The 19828-nt window shown below is 40.3% G+C and overlaps 1 protein-coding gene across 1 annotated transcript; it reads right to left on the reverse strand.

Annotated features, from left to right (window-relative positions):
* Window positions 1–19790, reverse strand: serpini1 (serpin peptidase inhibitor, clade I (neuroserpin), member 1). Its single transcript, XM_067594421.1, has 9 exons — window positions 19022–19790; window positions 6649–6943; window positions 5594–5824; window positions 5306–5500; window positions 2659–2863; window positions 2423–2520; window positions 1374–1460; window positions 1108–1197; window positions 1–954 (listed from the first exon to the last, which is right to left on the reverse strand). The coding sequence occupies exons 2-9, from the start codon at window positions 6920–6922 to the stop codon at window positions 878–880; spliced, it is 1257 nt and encodes a 418-aa protein (XP_067450522.1). The 5' UTR covers window positions 6923–6943; window positions 19022–19790; the 3' UTR covers window positions 1–877.
* Between the last annotated feature and the right edge of the window lie 38 nt (window positions 19791–19828).

Raw genomic sequence — 19828 nt, forward strand, 5'->3', positions numbered from 1 at the left:
AGACAACAACTCAACTTTTTTTTTTTTAATGGGAACACATTCATGTTTTTATTGAGTAAAAGACTGAATACAGCTGGTGTTACTGTTTCTCCCTGTATGTACATCCAAAACGGTGCAGCAGATCTTTTTCAGTGCTCCTGCATGCTCCAGTCCGTCTCTATAGCAACCCGCCTTAGTTACACAGTCCCCTTTGCTCACCTGTGATATGCTCAGCTGGGCTTAATCAACCACTCAGATGTGATAAGGCATATTAGTTCATCAGCAGTTTAGCCATGTGCCTACAGTGTAAAAAATGACTAGAATACTGTCAGGTAGAGATATATTACTAAGATCCATTGTATAAGGACAAAATGTTTGCACATGTTTATTCTGCAATAAATACTGAGCTTATATATGTAATATATAGAACACAATTTCAAATGTACAGGGGGATAATTAAAGTGTGAAACTTACAGTGTGCACATAGTTTGAGTAAGAAAGAGCAAATATTTGTGAAGAAGAAGAAGAGAGAAAACTGTTTTTGTGCATCGTGTGAGTGGGCCAAGTGAAGCTGCTGAACTTAAAGGGGTTGTGCGTGGATTACATATCATGTGTTCTTCTCACTCATATACAAACCACACCTTTACTAGATAATATTTACAACTTCCTCCTTCTGCATGTCTGTATCCAAGTGTTTAAAGCTTCCAGTATCAAAACACAGTCACATTTTATGTCGTATGTCATATTTCAATATATAATATATCATATAATATTCGGTTTGTATCTTTTTTTTTCCCCATAAAGAGTATAAAACACAGCTGAAGATGGCGAAAGAGGATAGGTAGCGTTTATGACGTCAGGGTCTGATTGGCTGAGAGTGAGTGACCTGACATCACGGTTACATGGAGTCAAAGTCGTGGTCGTTGGGCTCGATGACTTCAGGGGTCATGACCCTGCCCATGAAGAGGATGGACCCTGGAAGGAGAAGAGACAGACAGACGTGCATGACGGTACACTTTTATGAAAGTTTATCATTAATACAAGGCTGCTTGATGCAGGCATTTGAAGCTGCTGCGTACACCCATAACCCTTAAAATACTTGTGAATTCACATTTATCACACACACACCTGTCCTTCGGTTTCTGATGACAAAGAAGAACGGGTGATCGGCCATGACCTGTGGGTACAGCACCAGAGTCCTGGTCAGGGCGATCATTCCTGAGAGAGAGATAAAGAGAGAAGGGAGAATCACTTACGTTATTCACTGACAGACGGGGACAAAGTTTAGTGAAAAAAACATATGGGAGCCTCTCATTCAAAGAAACCGCAGTAATGACCATTTTATGACCAGGAATTATCATGATGCGTAAGACGATGATGAAGATTTAGTCTACCTGATCCAACGGCTCCCTCTGCTCCCTCCTCGGTCACCTCCAGGTAGGCCTTCTGCACGGCCTTCCCGATGTACAGGTCCTTACCATCTGGAATAGATACACATACACACAAATGAGTCAGTGTGAGATGATGGAGATGTGAAGACGGTGTGATGTTGAGTCTAATTTGAGAATGACACTGCATGAGAAAACTGAGAAAACTGTATGCGCAGCTGTATGCTGGTATAGAGTACACTCACTTATTAGTCAAACCAAAGCATGTTGTCCCTACAATTAAGATACAAATACACCATTACTGGTAAAATCATAAATGATTTTTATGATGTAACTCTCAAGACTTTTTGACAACTTGACAATAAACTTTTTTTAATTTCTCCAAACATTTTAAGATAACCTCTCTCATCTACACACTCGCCACAATTACATTATGTCCTCTGAGAACAAGCTGAGCTGAGGACACGATAGCTAGTACTGTACAAGATGTGCTGATTTCCAGTACACCCTGCAGATTGTGTTTCACAATGTAATACCAGCACCAGCTGATCAATAAGAACAAACTGTTTCGGACGAGGTTGTCAGAGATCATGAGGAGTGTTGAGCTGTTAAGGATGTTGTGTGTTTATCAAGATGTGTTGAGGTCAAAGATAATTTTTACTTCACTTCTCTTTACTGTTATCTCATTTTGTAAGCTTGCTTCTGTGTGTGTAACTGATTGCTTTCAATGCAAATTATCCCAGCATATTCACATGTATATTTCTCTGTCTCTACGTATACAGTATATCTGTCTCTTTCTCTGGATCTATTTTTACCAGATGATATGACAGCTCTGACCTGCCCACTCGATGCCAGTTACCTTGGTTACCTTAAAAAGTACCATTGGCAACTTCGCTGCAGCCAAGGAGTACAAATATTGAATCAACTTTTATGCTGAACCCATCTTGGGTTTATTCATTTTGCCATTTGTGTCTATATCTATGTGTTTTATATAATAATCTAAGGCTGTGTCAGATTTCTGTGTTTTGCACTGTGCATGTTGTTTTATGCGTCACCTGTCATGGCGGAGAGATCAGCATCATTGGTGAAGATGTTCTTTATTCCCAGCTCCTGCAGAGTGCTCCTCAGGTCGATTTTCTGCTCCACTTTGAACCTGGACAGTGCAGTCAAAAAGGTCATCAGTCACGTAACAAAAAAAGAAAACAAACAAACCACAAATGATTGTGGTAAAGACCGCACACTCAACCCCTAAATACATCTATATATACTGTTTGTTTGGGTATGTTCTTACCTAGGCAGGTAGACTTCCACCTTCTGCCGTTTAACATTGTTAGCCCACTCCTCCAGCAGTGGCGCTTTGATGATGGGCTCCAGAGAAGCCAACGGTACCTCCTGCCGAGGCAGAACGATCATCATGGACATGTCCTCTCCCTCGTACGGCATCTCCAATACCTGGTACACACCGCCTGCTTCCTGGGAACCATCGCTGAACTCACCTGGTGGGGGAGTCATACATAAAGTAGGCATGAGAGAGAGTGAACACAACATAAGCTCCTGTAATGGGTTTGTGAATATACACAGATGTAAGCATGTTTAGGCGCACTGATCGACTGTATTGATTACAGTGTGTGTGGTCATTCCCCCGACGCACTAATTAAAAACCACTGACGCTTCACTTCAAAGGGTTTGGTTACACTTGGACTCAAATTGTATTACATGCACACCGTATGTCTCATTATGCTGATGGTGCTGTGTCGAAATCACCATCAAAACTGAATCAGCTTGTGTGTGTTTCACAGGGCAGAGGCCCTTTTACACAAACATGCACTCCACTGTCTTCAGACAGGAAATAAAACTGAATAAACCAATTTAGGATCCAGGAAAAAAAACAAAAAAACATCCTTGCATGTATATATACACACACATGCAAATGTACCCACCCACACACATTCAGACACAAATGCACACATGTGATTACACATGCAAACATCTGTAAAAGCTGATATCTCCTTTTACACACGCTACAGAGGATACAGAGTGATATCTTCATAGCCTTGAGGTGGATTTTTAAAAGACTTGTCCCTTGTATCTAATTAAACAAAACCCGTAGATAGAAATTCTAAGTAAGACAAGGCAAGCAACATTTACTTGAATTAAGTGAAACAGTATTTCTTCGTCAGAATGAGATAATCCTTTTATACTCAAAACAAGTCCAACTAGATTTTAAATCTAAATATAAGATTATCCCACTTAGGTTTTGCAGCGTTAGATTATAATGCAATTAACCCTGCCAGACTTTATCCCAATCTTTGCACATGATTTTTCTTTTGAAGCTGCTTAAAAGGAAAAAAAAATACAACAGAGAGACTTATCATCCTCTATTAATTTAGCATTCTCAGCTGCTGTTGCTGATGCAAAGTGAGGCAACATTGCAGCAGAGAATGGGGCGTGGCTTCCTAAAACATTTTACTTAACCAATATAATTGTGCTTCAAAATGAGAATGCAAACGTAGCTTTCTCCCTGAGGACCTGTCCCTGTTCTGCAGCTCTCAAGCACACACATCTACATATGCACACACTATGCTCCCCCCACACACACACAAACACACAAACATGCTCACATACATAGATTTCCTTGATCTCGAGCATGTGGGGATGACTATGTGTGCACCCTTTGATTGTAGGTGTATGCAATATCACTACGCACATACAGACTGCACCAAAATAGCTCAAATGCACCAACTTGAGTAGCAGTGCAGTAAGGATATGATGTAACTGTCTTTGGCAGCACATCAGACAAAAAAGGACAGACTCATTCAGATATCTCGGCATTACAGTCAACCTGCAGGAGTCTGCACTCTGCACAAGCAGCCTTGCACCTCACAGCGTTGCCGAAACACCAAATACCAAATACCAAGATCTGATACAAATGGTATGGCCAACTCAGAAGCACCACGTCATTGAAAAAGAGGTATATGATATAGAAAATAGAGCCAGACAGTGCGTTACAAGTAGGGTAATGCGCTGTAATGCAAGTTGATAGTTGTGCCAAAACAATTAACTGATTAGTTGTTCAACAGAAAATTAATTGACTTAAATTTGTGAAGATGAAAATGGCTTCTGGGTCTAGTTTTTCTCTGTTTATATCACTGTAAATTGAATATTTGGGGGTTTTGGACTGTTGGTCAAACAAAAGATGTCATCTTGAGCTATGGGAACTGGGATTTTTTACTATTTCCTGACATAATATAGACTAAAATCAGATAAATAATCAAATATATTAAAAATAGTTGCAGTATTTGCTTTACAAACAATGCATGCAGTGTTGCACATGCCATTCACATTCAAGTATTAAAGTAGAGATAAGTGAAAGGTTCCTTCAGAAAGATTTGAAAGTTGATGATTCAACTACTCCAAATTAATTGAAAATCAATATAACACTAAAATATGACATCCTATAATACAATTAGAAGCATAAATTAATAAAACAGCCCCCAATGATAAGGAAACGGGTAGATGTGTGAAGAAAAAAAAAACCAAAAATGCAATATCAACAAAAATGTGAGATTTCAATGGATTTCAAAGACTCAGTAGAAAGAAAGTGTTGTTTGTTCTACTTACTGTCATAGATTTACTTACATTACTTAACACAGACTGTCACAGTACTGCTAATATTGTATGACATGAACAAAATATACTATTAAATCAAACAGAGATACCAGAGGAGTTTGTATAAGTGAAGAAAATTTTAGTAGCAGAACTTGCTGAGCAAGAAAAGAGGAGCCTTTCCTGGGAATAACATTCCAAATATGAATATTTTAGATCTAAGATTAACATTTTAAATAACCTCAGGAAATATGAGTTGAAATTCAAGGGCGTCAGAAAAAAGAGCCACAAGTACAATTCTTCAGACATACGCACACACTGCTCTTCCCTACCATAGTAGAAGTCTCCCTGTTGGTACATCATAAGCGTCTGGACTTCAGAGCCGTCGTCTTTGCTGAAGGAGAAGGTTCTGGTGTTCTCTGGCCTGAACTGGTTTTTCCAGGAGCCTCTGAAGTAGACGGCGTTCACCAGGGTCAGGCGGGTCACGCTGCTGAAGTCCTCGGCAGACAGCAGCTCGCGGATCTTACCTATAGGGAGGGATTTACAGTGTATTAGTTTTCATTAGCCTAAAGACAGCGCTCCCGTCATCTTTAACCCTCCTCTTTCCCTTTCTTACTCACTCTCGGTATGATTCTCCACCCAGCTGTTGATCTGCTCTGCCACAGCTGCCGATTCACTGAAGTCTACGGTCTCCACATCGGCTCGGAAATACTTCTTCATCAGATGCAGGAACTCTGGGTTAAAGGTGACGCCTTCTTGCAGGAAGAGGCTGTTGGCGAATCGGATCACGTAGTGGGCGTCATCGTCCGACAGAGCTGTCGTCAGGTTCTGGAGCAAGGAGAACTCCACACCTGAAGAACAGGAGGAGACACACACACACACACACACACACACACACACACACAACAATTTTTAGAATTCATTATTTCGGTCAATTTTTAAGGTAAATGTTAGAATGTGTGTTTTTCTTTATCATATATGACATTTAAATGGAATCAGTTGTTGGACTGTTGGTTGGACATAACAAGACATTTGAAGACATCATCACAGGCTCTGAGAAACTGTGATGGGCATTATTTTTCAAACAAAGAAATGAATCAAGAAAACAGTCATGTAAAAATTCTAGTTACATCAACTTCATTATTCTAGTTTTCGCACATAAAATCCAAATAGATGAGAAGTTGTAAGCAAGTGAGCGTGCCCCATGTTTAAACAGAGTGTAACTGTGTCATTAACAAATATTGATCTACATTTATCACACGCTGTTCAGCTCTAAGACTCTGGTTGAGAAATATTCATGTACCATTTAAACTTAAAGTAATTCTGTCAAAATAACAGATAACATCAAAATGGGATAACCATATATTCATGACATGTTTTTAAAGATTTATGTCCTCAGTAGGAACCAGTAGGCTTTGGGCTGAGAGCAAAAAAGAGTCTAGGAAAGTCATAAACTAGTTGGTGTTGGACTAATGCAATTCTGTTTTTAGTCTTTTCATGGGATTTGTTAACAATAACAAAAATATAGAATATCCTTTAAATTAATTAAGTCTTGTAGATGCCTTGCCTTTTCATACAAAGGATTTCATTTTCATAATTTAGATCCAACTCCATTTCCTTGACCAGCCACTGACCTTGATGCTAGTAAGCGTGTGTTGATGAATGTGTTTCTTACCTGGCAGCATGTGGCTGAATCCTACAGTCTGTCGTATCTCCTCCAGTGAAGCTCCCTTGGCTCCCAGCTCCACCATACCCAGGGCAATGGCCACGCTCAGTGGGGAGAAAATGATGTTGTCCTGACCCCCCGCTGCCTGCAGCTGGTGGTACAGTCTGACCGAGAACTCTGATGTGGTGTCCTCCGGTATGTCCGCCGCCCGGCAACCGTAGCCCGGCAACAGGATGGAGAGGAGGAGGAGGAGGAGCGGGGACAAAACGTCCAGGATCAACATCGCAGCACAGACCACAGATAACTGAGTGAAAAAGGGGTGTATGAGGAGGAAAGGTGTGGATGGAAAGAAAAATATGAGAAAAATGATGTAATGATGGAAAAAAAGAGAGGATGGGAAGTGACAGTGGGAAAGAGTGAGGAAAAGGGTGTTTGGAAGAAATAGGAAGATGGATGGATGGGCGGAAAATGATTAAGGAACAGGGAATGAGTGGATTGGAGAGAGAGGAAAGGAGGGTGAGCAGCCAAAGAGGTGAGGAAGGAAGGAGGATGAGGATGGAGGGAGGACAAGATGAAAGAGCAAAAATGATTTAGGGAGGGATTGTAGGGAGGTAGAGAGAAAAGGAGAGCATGAGAGTGAGAGAGAGATAAAGGTAGAGAGAAGATTATTGCGTAAGAGAGAACAAGAGATGAAGGACAAGAGGATTTTGGAAGGGAGGGAGTCAGAGATGAAAGTAGAGAGAGAAGGGATGTAGGATGATGAAAAAAGAGAACAGGGGGCCAGAGAGAGACGGAAAACATCTGTCAGTCAATCATTCTCCCAGTATTAAACTGTGTTTATGAAGACAAAGCAGAAAAACACTACATCCTACTTGTTAGCCGAAGTGAAAGTGTATGGGAAGATTACTTCTAATAAGGATACTGTTGAATACTGAGCTGAAAATGGAAAGAGAAGAGAGAGTTTAAAAAACATATGGATTCAAATGAATTTAAATGAAAGGGCAATGGGTCAGAGAAGAGATAAAAAAAGAACCAGGAAGAAAAAGGCAAATGCAAACTCAAATGTACAACCTAAGAGTTAAAACTAGTTGTGCACAGTTGCAGAAATACTAGAAGAAAGAGTTGCAGAGAGATAGATAAACAACCAGAATGTGCGGTAACTACAGCTGTACTGCTGACTGCAGTCAGTATTGCTGTTCAGAGCACATCTGCTAAATGAGCTCATACATAATTCATGGACATTCTTATCATCTTGAGTTAAATCAGCTTCTTTCCTTGGAAATCTGTGTGTTTCAGCCTTTGTATGTAAATGGTCGAATTTCTGTCTGTCTGTGCCGAATGACTGATTAGGACGAGGCCCGACGAGGCCTTTATCTCCCCCTCCACATACCCTCCATCCCTCCCTTTATCTTTCAATGCCATCACACTTCTTTTTCATCTCCCTCTTGTCCACATGTTCTCTGTCTTCTCCAGTCTTCTCCTCCCTCTCATCTCTATACTTTCCTACCTTTTCTGTCTCTTTCACTCTCCCTTTATACCTTTTCAAATGACACAGAATGTACACACACTGCACAATCTCTCTGGCACTGTTGTTGCCAGGCAACATTGTTTTCTGCTGCCCAAACAAAAAAAAAAAAAAAAAAAAAGATGGAAAGTCAATGATATAAAGCATAAAGAGAGAGAGAAAGAGATCGAGTAAAGAGACAGTAATCATGATCTGTTTTGTTGTTTGTCTCTCTGTTGTGCTGTTGTTGTTTCACAGTTTACATGGGTTCAATTAGCAGTCCCGGGCAGGGCTGGAATCTACTGGCTGCTACTGTATGTGTGGGACAGCAGGTGACAGTGGTCACAATGTACCTGAGTGTCAACAGCAATAACAATGGGCAGCAGCCAGAAAATTAGTGCCCCATCCTGTTGTGTACCGTTCTTTCCTCTCTTGTGCTCTGGCATGTGACAAAAAATGCTCCCCTCCAAAATACAGCAAACAACCTCTGAGACACACTGATGCCAATTCTTTATAATCATATATTTGTATTTTTATTATTGTCAACAAACCCCATGAGGAGACCAAAACCAATGAAATTATCCTAATAACAAAAATGATATGTGTAGCTAAAGCCTAATTATTAAGTCCTCTGACATTCATTTTTCAAAAGCTATTACAACATATAAATGGGTGAGGACATGTTCCTTCATTACAATGAACATGGGTACAGTAGTTCATTTTGAGTCAATCCCACATGCTGCCATACTCACTATGGTTCCCATTAAATATACATTTTTAATCCTGTTTGAGTAATGTTCATTAAAAACTACAGTGCTCAGCTGGTTTAAGAAATAATTTAGCCGTTCAGCATGGTAGTCTCAGTCTGTTGGTAGGCCACCCCACGGTTCACATTTGTGTTTTTGAGTTAAATGTCTCAACAACAATCAGATGGACTGCCATGGAAATTGTTACAGACATCTATGTGCCCCCCAGGATGAGTTATAATCACTTTAATTATAGTCACAACAAACTAAACTAAGATAGTAAACATTATACTTAGTGACAGAAGACTATAGTCTAGACCTGCGTTTAAAGATTTATGTCTTTGGGACTGAATGTCACACACAGGGTAGGAGAGTCAGAAGAGATGATCTAACACATTTTTGGTTTTGGTCTTGTCATGTCAAGCAATACTTCCTTGTTGAATAGGCAGAGTGGGCCAGTCTTGCTTGCTTTTGACAGTAAAATACATCATGTATATAAGATTTGAAGTATGAGTTCTCATTCTCTTGCAAACCACACATCACCACATGTCACTTCCACTCCATGTCTTTTTAAACTGACAGCAAAGATCTCATTTGGTTTGTTCCCCATCTATAAGTATTCTGACAAACTGTTTTTGACAAGCATGGCAATGACTAGACTGCCGACTGGATTATGGAAATTTATTTCAGTTTACAGAGTTTCTTCACATGGAACGGAGTCACACAGCACTTGCACTTGTTGTTCGTGTGCCCTAATATGTGCCTGATTACCTCATGATCAGATCTCCAATTGGTGGAGTTTTGTACCATATAAATACTATCTGGTCAACTTGGTCATATTTAAAGGATGAGGTCCTATTCTTCATTTTTTCTTATTTTCCAACTAAATCTGCGTCACCAAAAGGAATAATGAATTGACCCTACTAACAAGTATTGCCAGTGTAGCCAAACCCTGGAGGTCCTGTTGACCTCCACTGTTGTCCAAAAAACTATTTAAACATGTCAGTGGGCCACAGTGTTGCAGTGAGTGGCATATTCTTTTATTAACATGAACACATAGCTACAGTATTTTATTTTGACTCAATCTACATATATTGTCTTGCTGCAATAAAGACGGATCAAAAGAGTATTAATCCATTGCTGCCATTTGCTAAAAATAGTTTCCAATACATGCACCATTTCCTCTGGTTTAGTAACACTTTGTTTGTTTCAGCCTTTAAAAAAATGAAACTATATATTTGTGACCTTTTTTAAAAAAATGTTACATCTCAAGTGAGAACGAATGGGTGCCAGTACAGTGGCACTAGTTTTTTTTCATGTTATTTGTTGACAATAATGTAAATATAACTTATGCCAGCCATAATACGGCTGTTCATTATGTGCAAAAAGTGTAAAAGGGGTCAGAGTGGGATAAATTAAATTAACTCCTTTGATAGATAGTTGTAAGATATTTCATCTGTTGAATTAAGTTTTGACTCAGTAGCATAAATGTCCATGAAGTTGGTGAGTGCAGGAGTTGTAGTTAAAGCTTGGAAACAGCCTTTTTGCATTAATGTCCAAAATAGAAAAATCTAAACACACCCGAAGGCGCAAACTTGATGTACTGAAGATGATATATTGCTAGTCACGTGTGTTCACCTGCTCTCACATGTCGTCCTGTGAGTCAGACATTGCAGAGGGAGCGAGAGAGAGACTAAGAAAGGCTGGAGGGAAGGAGGGGGCGGCTGGCAGAGATGTAAATGGAGGTAATGTTCTTGACCTTCTGAGTGTGGGAGCTGAACTTTTCTGAGACAGACAGTCCAGCCTTCTGTAAGGAAAGAACCAGCCACGCAGTAAAGCCAGGGGAAAGTAGTGTGGAGCGTCATTGTGTGTGCACCTGTGTGTGTCTGTGTGCAAGTGTGCGTGTGTGTGTGTGGATAATAACACCATGGGTGGCTGGCTATCACTTGTAATGGTGACACCTTTAGGAGGACAGCGTTGTTTTGTTTTTGAATTCCACTGGACAAAATCTTTCTTTAATTCTACAAAGAGACAGAGAGGTGAGTGTCTCACAGAATGGGTCCTTTCATCTCTCACCGTCTCCCAGTGGGGGTGACAGGGAACGCTAACTATACCAAACCCTAAACCCTCAAAACTCTTTGATAGACAGATGGCTGGCAAGATAAAGAAGTAACAACGGGATGCAAAAGACATTAAATGCCTCCTTTGGTCAGATCAAAAGATAAAAAAGATTGTAAAACACATGGACTGGATCTTGTCTGAAGACAATCAATATTGCATGTTAAGAATATCATGCTGTGTAAGACTGCATGTATATTTTTATAGTGTATTCAACTGCGGGTTGTCTAACTCTGTGCACCATAAGCAGTATTAGTAATCACCTTAACATTCGACTAGTCATGACTGTCAATGATTGAATTATGCTTAAATAAGAGCTTATGTTAAACTATGTGTTTGCTGAATAGTTTATATGATGCACTGCTACATGCAATTTTATCACGATTATTTGACAATAGTGATGTTTGAAGTATGTGACTTATTGTGGGTAAAACTTCAATTGAAATCACTAGTCAGAAAGCATGAGCAACCATCTTAAGACAGAGGACACATGCTCCACCATCTTTGGTAGAAGTTCCAAACAAAGGAATTAATATTCATCAGAGGTTTCGGTGGAAGCGTTTTATCCACACGCAAAACTTTGCAAACTGATGTAAGCTCCTGGAGGGACTTTCCCTTCAGACTGGCCCTCAAACTCCAATCCACCAAGGAGCTCACTGCTTCAGTAATCTAAAGTTTCTCTTTTCTCTAGAGGTCTCCTTTATTCTTCTTTTGTTTTCTTGCCTCGAATATGCTTGTAGTTTTAAATTTTTTCTGTAACAAACCTCAGAGTACCTCAGTATCAACTGAAGAATTGTTTTCTTTTGTCATGTTATATTTTTGTACCACTGAGCCTCGTGTTATGTCCTTTTTGAAGTTTGTCATCCAGCCGGAATTACTCGAGCCTAACTAAAGAAGTTAGTTAGTGTAGCAAGATTCATTTTATTCGACATTCAGCCACAAAATCACAAGGAATCTGTGCTACCAGCCCACAGCTGACGGCCGGTCCACATCTGAGTGCCTCGGGAAAATAGCGCCAGTGGACGTCTGGCCTTCGGCAAGACTGCCAGACCAGCTAGGAGGCTCTGCTGTCAGGCCCACTGCTAAGCGACCAAACTGCATCCATGGGACTGCCTGAGAGTGTAGAGGCCCCGGAGGCCCCTTCACGGTGTAGCCTGGCAGGCAAACAGGCCTGCACCTCCCGGTAGGCCACCCCAACAGGCTCAGCACGGCACAACAACTTTGGGGAAATCAGCTAATGGATTAATCTTTACATGAGCCTCAACAAGTAGGCAAAACCCACAGCCTTTCTATGATACGAGCTGATGTTGAATAGAAATTAATTTCCTAAGAGAAGTTGATTATTTTCTTAGCGTCTCGCCATCATTTGATAATTCTGACTGACTTCACCTCACTATCACCCATTGAGTTGGGGTTCATCTTATCATTTAAAGATCTTTATTCCTTTGTGTGATTATTTTCTTCATCATGTATTCTTAAGACATTTAACTATAAATAAATGTCCTCATTTATCAGCAAGAAGTTGTCTGTTTGTGTTCTTTAGAAGCAGAAGACAGAGGTCCCTGTATTGAAAAGAATTCCAATTTCTGGTTATGAGACTGATTAATTAAACATATTTTCCCTTCAGTGGAAGGGAAATAAGCCCCAGACTTTAATGAGTGCAAGATTCAATTTCTAAAAGTAGTATTACTCACCACTACACACCATTCTGACCTTTTGAGTTGTGGCATGCTGTCTGCAAGAGGAGTTTGGCCATTGATGACTATGAGCCCAAATTTGGCTCCGAACCACTCAGTTGGGGTTCCCAACATGCCTCCCAGGTAGGAGAGGAGACCCAACACCCAGCTATAAAACGTTCTCTCGTGACTAACAGAACTGAATATGTCAGAAAATATCTCATGGTTTAAGTTGCTGGGGTTTAATCCTGACAACTTGATTAATTCCATGCAATTAAACTCACTGGCCTTTAAAAGCAGCCTTTAATGTCTCTGTGTAATCCTAATTCTCAGACAGAATAGATCGGCAGTTGACATTTCGACAATTAAAACGTGACGTCACCCAAATCCACACCACGTACGTTAATCCTTACTGCCATTTAAACCCAACACCTTGAGACGGCACGCTCCGCAGGTCCAGGGGAATTTATTAAACATGGACATCCTCATTCATGGTTCAAATCCACAGGTACACACACACACACATTTCAACATACGCTTCTAAGCCAAGGTTACCAAGGCAACTGCAAGTGATGGACATTTTTCGTTTTGCCAAGCTGACAGGAAGAAATTTTACCACTTGAAAGATATCTTCCCCTTCCATATAGGCAGATAAACTCTCTTTCCTTTTCACATACACACACACATACACACACACACACACACACACACACACACACACACACACACACACACACACACACACACACACACACACACACACACACAGGTTGATACTCAGCATTTTCTGTCTCACCTAACTCCTGTCAATGCAAGAACTCTTCACACCAGCTCCAGTTCTGTCACTTAATGCACTTACTGACATCGCCTGGTACAAAAACTCGCACACACACACACATACTCCCCAGTCGCACATGCAGTACACTCAGTGCACTCAGTAATTTTGCAAAAACAAGACAAGCTCCTGCTCCTCTTCTTTCCTCTAGAACTGCAGCAAAGTCCCCCTACAGTACCCCCCCCCCCCTCTCTCTCTCTTAAACACACTTCTCTGCTCCAGCTCAAATCACAGCGCATTGGTTCACTTGGGCTCTATAAGTACACTACCAAACTCCTGGAGCTCACAGGTGCTTTGACGAATTCTGTGAAAATGCTAACATCCTGTTCCATCAAGGCCGATCCCTCTGGGAATAAACTGCAAAGAATGATGTCTATGATTATCACTGCGACCCTTGAAAAACCTTGGATTTCTGTGATGGACTTCCTGTTACAAATGGCAGGGTAATCTGGCACAATTTTACCATGAAAGTGTCTAATTTATAAAGTGTTGTGCAGAACAGAGATAATGTAGTCTGACTATCATTCATGAGTTTCAAGTTTTTCCTCGGAGGCCCCATGGCGGCTACTTTCTACATACTGCACTGGTCTTGAACTTGAGCAAAATTGCAAGAATTATACACACACAGACACACTAAAAATGATTAAACTTACATGAAACCTACACCCTTAACCTCAAATCACCCATGTCCCTGTAAGTTTTTCAATTTCCCAGTTTGATTAGACACCCATCTCTGACCTATCGCTTGCCTGCTGATGTGGAGAAACCCAAGGAGGAGCAGCGACAGCTAGAAATTTACAGAGGGAGGCAGCACTAAAAGCCATCACTGTGCAGGGAGAAATGAAGTACTAAACTCCAAAGGCGGGGTGGGGACTTCCATTACTGTTCACAATAAAGTGGAGCCAATTCATCAATCAAGTTGTCTGTTCTGCTCACTCCCCTTATTTGCACCTTGCACGCCATTTGGCAGTGTAGCGCAAATAGCAGCTATGTTGCCAAATGGATGCTACTGTATCTCATCTGGAAGCATATTTTGGTAAATTTAACACAGCATTTTACTACTGCATAAGCTAAAACATTCCCACTACGACCAATTTAATTGCTGATCTACCTATTAAGGTGATTTACCTGTTTGATTCGCATTGAACAATCTTTAAGCACTCAGGAGGGCAATAACCCTGCTGTTTAGCTGTATGTTTTAAAAGACAATCCATTACAGTATACATTTTTGTGATGATAAAATCTTACAAGTATGGAATTTGGTCAAAGTTCTACTTATCTTATCTTTATCTTTAAGAAAATAATTATATTAAGTGTCCTCATTAAAAGAAGCCACAACTATGGCTTTTTAAAAGTAATATGCAAATTATTGTCTTGTCTTGTAACTGTGCATGTTGATCATTTGGACAAAAAATTCTACATTTAATATCTTCAGAGGTATGAAGCGGGTCTCCCATAGCAACAATTACAGCTATATTCACATAGGTGTTTCTGTTTTAAAGTCAAATATGCAAAGAGTCAGTGAACTTTTTATCGTCTGTCTTTGAAGCAGTTCCTGAACTGAGCAGTTCTTGAACAAAACTTTGTAGTTTCTATGACTGTTTTCAATATATCATATGCAATTTATTACAGCATATTAAAATTAAATGACCCTGTTTTCTTGCTTGCTTTATTTCTGTGAAATCTGTTATGCATGTTTATTCTACATCACACGCTTTTATCCAGTGGTCCGATGTGAGGGTGATTATCATTATCCTGCTTTTAAATTCTATCCCTGCAGATTATTGCGGTTCCAGTGGCAGACAGAATTACCCACCTACAGCCCATCCTCAGCTCAGAGCCTTAGCTCATTTAGCCCCCTTGTTAGAAAATGACAATGTGCTGTGGAACCTGCCTGAAGTCCCAGGATGCTCACTGTACACTCCACAGAGGGCAAACAGAGGTTAACAACCCTTTATTAATCCCTGCTAACAGAGACACCCAGAGGGAGAGACAGAGAGAGTGAGCTATAAAGACACTGAGAGAGAGAAGAAAGATACACAAGGAAGACATATGGGTAGAAAATTAGCAAAAAAGAGGAAGACATAAATAAAGCCAAGTAGACAGACAGATAGATGGAAACAGGAAGCGTGGAACTGATAGCGTGAATAGATGCAGCTTCCATACAGATACCGGCTTTGAATCTGAGGCAATGACATCTAACGACCCCTTGCATAGCATGGCAAGATGGTTGACTGCTGCCCTCACTCTACCAAGACACACTCAACAGTGTCTCTCTTCTCTCTCTATGTCAGAAACGCACACACACACACACACACACACACACACTAACATCTATGGTGCTGTGGGAGTGCAGTTAGGAGGTTTGAGCTGTAATTGGATCGGCCTCTATTTGGGGTCAGTGGTAAAAGTGAAAAGACTGGAGGCTTTTTCAAATGGACTAAAGACCAGGGAGACACCGGAGCACAGGAAAGGTCACTATCAACTAGTCCTGTGGGGGGAACGTGTTCGTGTGTGTGTGTTTGGGGGGGGGGTAATAGAGGCAAGAGAGGGAGACAAAGCGGTAGATGCTGAATAAGAAGTGAATAAGAAGTGATAGCCAGGTGAGCAGGCTGACATGGGTAAAGTAGAAAGAAGACGGGGTGATAAAGGCGTCTGAATCTCTGATTATTTTGCTCACTTCAGGGGGCACAGGAGCAGCCGGCTAACAGGTATGAAAATCAAGAAGAGATCGAGAGAGGCAATGGTGCTGACAAGCGAGACAATTAAGGAGCAAGATTCAAATTGATTTGGTATTTGAGTCATACAGTTTAAGTGAAGGGGAAACACAGGTATTACCAAATCAATTCAACCATTTTACTGTCCTCCATGCACAGATACAGTATTCTCTCTCTCTCTCTCTCTCTCTCTCATCGTCCATATTCTACAGCCCACCCACCCCTGGATGCCATCAATCAATCGACAGATCAATTCCAGGGTACTGGTGTGTGTATGTGTGTGTTAATGTGAGCTGGACAGACTGTGAAAGGTTGAAAGGACTGCAGGGAAATTTCCCTTAAATTTGTTGTGAAACTTAAAACATATATCCTCTGTTCAGTTCATCTTTTTCCAAATTATTATTACTTTTAAATGTTAAAAGATAACTCAATGCCATGGCTGACTTAAACAGATGATATCTTAGAGATTTCTTACCTGATTTTCTGCATGCTTCCTTTGTTTTCCCCCGAACAAGAATGCATTTAATTTTAGATATCAACTATTCACAGTCTTACTCATTAATTCAAATATACAGTTCATTTCCGTTTATTTTTCTTTTCATATAGGCTAGAAAAAGAACAGGTTTTACTAATAACATTAATGATGGCACTCTCTTATTCAAGTGTCCTAGTAAGCCATGACAGTGTTACACCCTGATATAACTCCTGACCTCTTTCTCTCCTCCCTCTCATCCTCCTATCTGGCCAGGTATGAACTAATCCCCCTGTGTGTTTGCTGCAGCAGAATGTACAGGGGACAAACCCGCTGCCTGAATGCATGCGTGTGCACTTGAGAGTTGGTTTATGCAAAAAGTGGGAAGGAAAAGAGGAAAGAATGGAAAGGAAAATCTGCTATTTATTCACCTTTTGCTGTGTTTTTAATTATATACTGAAAACTCATTATATAATTTAAGCTATGACATTACTTTCGATCTGTTTTTTATGTTTATGAATTTCATCTTTTATCAGAAAACAAAGCATATTTCATGCACATCACCGCCAGCCTTAGTTCTGCTGCATTTTCAGTAAATTTTAATTCAATAACCATCAGCATAAATGTATTTCAGGACAGATTAAAGTTGATTTTTTTCAAAATTTATACTGCAGCACATATCAGGTTTGATTCTAGCCTGAGAAGATGTACAATATGTTGTCTAGGACAACAAATGCAGTACTTAATGCAGATTTTCCCATTATTCTCGCAGCAAAATACAATATGGAACTGATAGAAATACATCAACACTCCTGCATACACACACACACACATATTTGGAAGGTTATGTTTGGCGCAAACACACACACGCACACACTTGGTGAGCAAACCCAGTCAGTTGCCTCTCCCTTTCCCCACTCGTTTCGTTTCGCAAGGCTGATTTGAAAGACATTTAATTATTCAAATGCAATTAATGCAACACTCGGTAGGAACAGGCAGGACACACACACACCTACACACACACACACACGGAGGAAACAGCAGGCAATATATCAGCAGAGATTAACCAGTGATTCAGATGCATATGGGATTAATACATTGAGATTATGACCGAAAGGGATCTTGTTTTTCTGAATATGGAGCTGCCAGAACTATGAGCCTAAATGAGGATTTAGGAGGTCATTATCTAAGTTGCAGAGATAAAGAGATGAGAGGTGGATTTAGAGAGTGAGACATGAGAAATAGGGAAATCGATTGAGTGAGAAAAGATTTCATTGTTTATTAATATTGATGTTTTAGTATTACCGATATTATAACATTCATACGTCTTTTGTCAACAGACAACTTTGTATATTCTTATAAGTTTTCATGGTATGTCTGCAGTGCAAAGATATCTCATCTCTCTGATATTAATGGTAAATCTTACTGGCATTATTGTTGATTATTTGGTATTTTCAAGGTATTTATTGATTACTGGAATGTTGAACTGGCATTTCCATTTTGTTTTTTGTTTTTTTCATTAACAAGGTATCACTCTAAGATTCCTATCATTAAGCCTGTTGTGCACCTTTTACATAAATACATAATAATATTACAGTTTTTAATATAATCTGTGTTCTCATAAAACTAAATATGTATGTTCTGTCAAAACATGAATTTTCACCCACACCACCATGACCAACGCACACATGCAGACCTGCACGAAGGAATAACAAGTGGTGTGTGTGTGTGTGTGTGTGTGTGTGTGTGTGTGTGTGTGTGTGTGTGTGTGTGTGAGTGAGGGGTGGGGATAGGGTAGAACCAGGCTACTACAATCTGCCTCGTTAATTCACACACACATGCACTCACTGCGCCTTTGCCTGCATTTCAAGGACAAGAATCACAATGCAATACCTAAGCTTGGTTTCAGTAGGGGGTAAAAAACAACGACACAATACAATCGTAGACCACCGACAACATTAAATAGCCTTGGGTGGTGGACACACGGGTACCGTCTTAAATCAATAGGCTGGAAGAAATAGGTTTTGCTCCAATGTGCGTCTCCACCCGCCCCCTTATTATAACCCCACACATGTTGATTATAGAATCAAAAATTCCATTGTACGATTCCTTAAAATTGGCAATTACATCTTCACATTCCTCCACCTTCATATAAATTAATTCTATGAAATACTCAGAAATAATTCTTTTCACACCGGAAGATCTTGCAAAAGCGGAGAAGTTCTTTTTTTCTGTCCTAACAGGTTGTTCAGATAAATCACAACAGGCTCTGTGAGTGAATCAGTGGCAGGTTATTGCGTAAAACTGCTCTTACCGATAAACGGTGATGAATTGGGATGGATGGATGGATGTGTGCGATCTCTCTCTGCTGCTCTCCTCCAGCGCCGCAGCTCACTGCCTGTTCATTTGCCGCAGACCCCGCCCCCTACACACCGATTGGTCCAATGAACGTCGACCAAAGAGTATCCACGTGAAACGAAATAAGTCCCTCTTTGCTGTTCCGTCTTTGGACTTATGAGTTTTTTTTTTAGCTCACCTTTATCATGTAAAATGTTTTCGACCCTTCTCATAGTGGTGTGGTGTTTAGTAGTAAGGGCACTGAAAGTGTGAAACAAAATGTTACCGACATTTTATGATTTAAGCTAATGTTTTCTAGTTAACGTAATTTAAGGTTTAGGCTGTGCCCTTCAGCTTTATAAGGTACCTTTAATTGACCTGCTAAAAAATTTGGTAGGGTTTCTGCTCAGCAAATAAGCAGTTCGGTAGCGGGCTACATGAAGCAAAGGCAGCCCGAGATAAGTTACTGGTGTTTACGTGAAGACGACAACGGTTGCGAACTGGTGGTGAACTATCTTGACCTACAGTGCAGCCGTTAATTTCATGTTCTGCTGATAATTGGCCTGTTGTTTGTTGTTATTTTGTCCTACTGTTTTATCTTTTGTATGTAACTAAAGACACACATTTTATTTTGTGTGTTGTATATAAGTGGAAAGGAGAAAAAATGCTCATATTCGGCTCCGTCAACGAAAGTATCGGAAGAGTTAAAAAATATTTCACCTGTTCCTGTTTGGGATTTGAAGTCTATTCTGACGGCCAATGCGATAACAAAGCATTGAGCAGA

This window comes from Thunnus thynnus, chromosome 7 (assembly GCF_963924715.1).
Source record: "Thunnus thynnus chromosome 7, fThuThy2.1, whole genome shotgun sequence".
NCBI classification, from domain to species: Eukaryota; Metazoa; Chordata; class Actinopteri; order Scombriformes; family Scombridae; genus Thunnus; species Thunnus thynnus.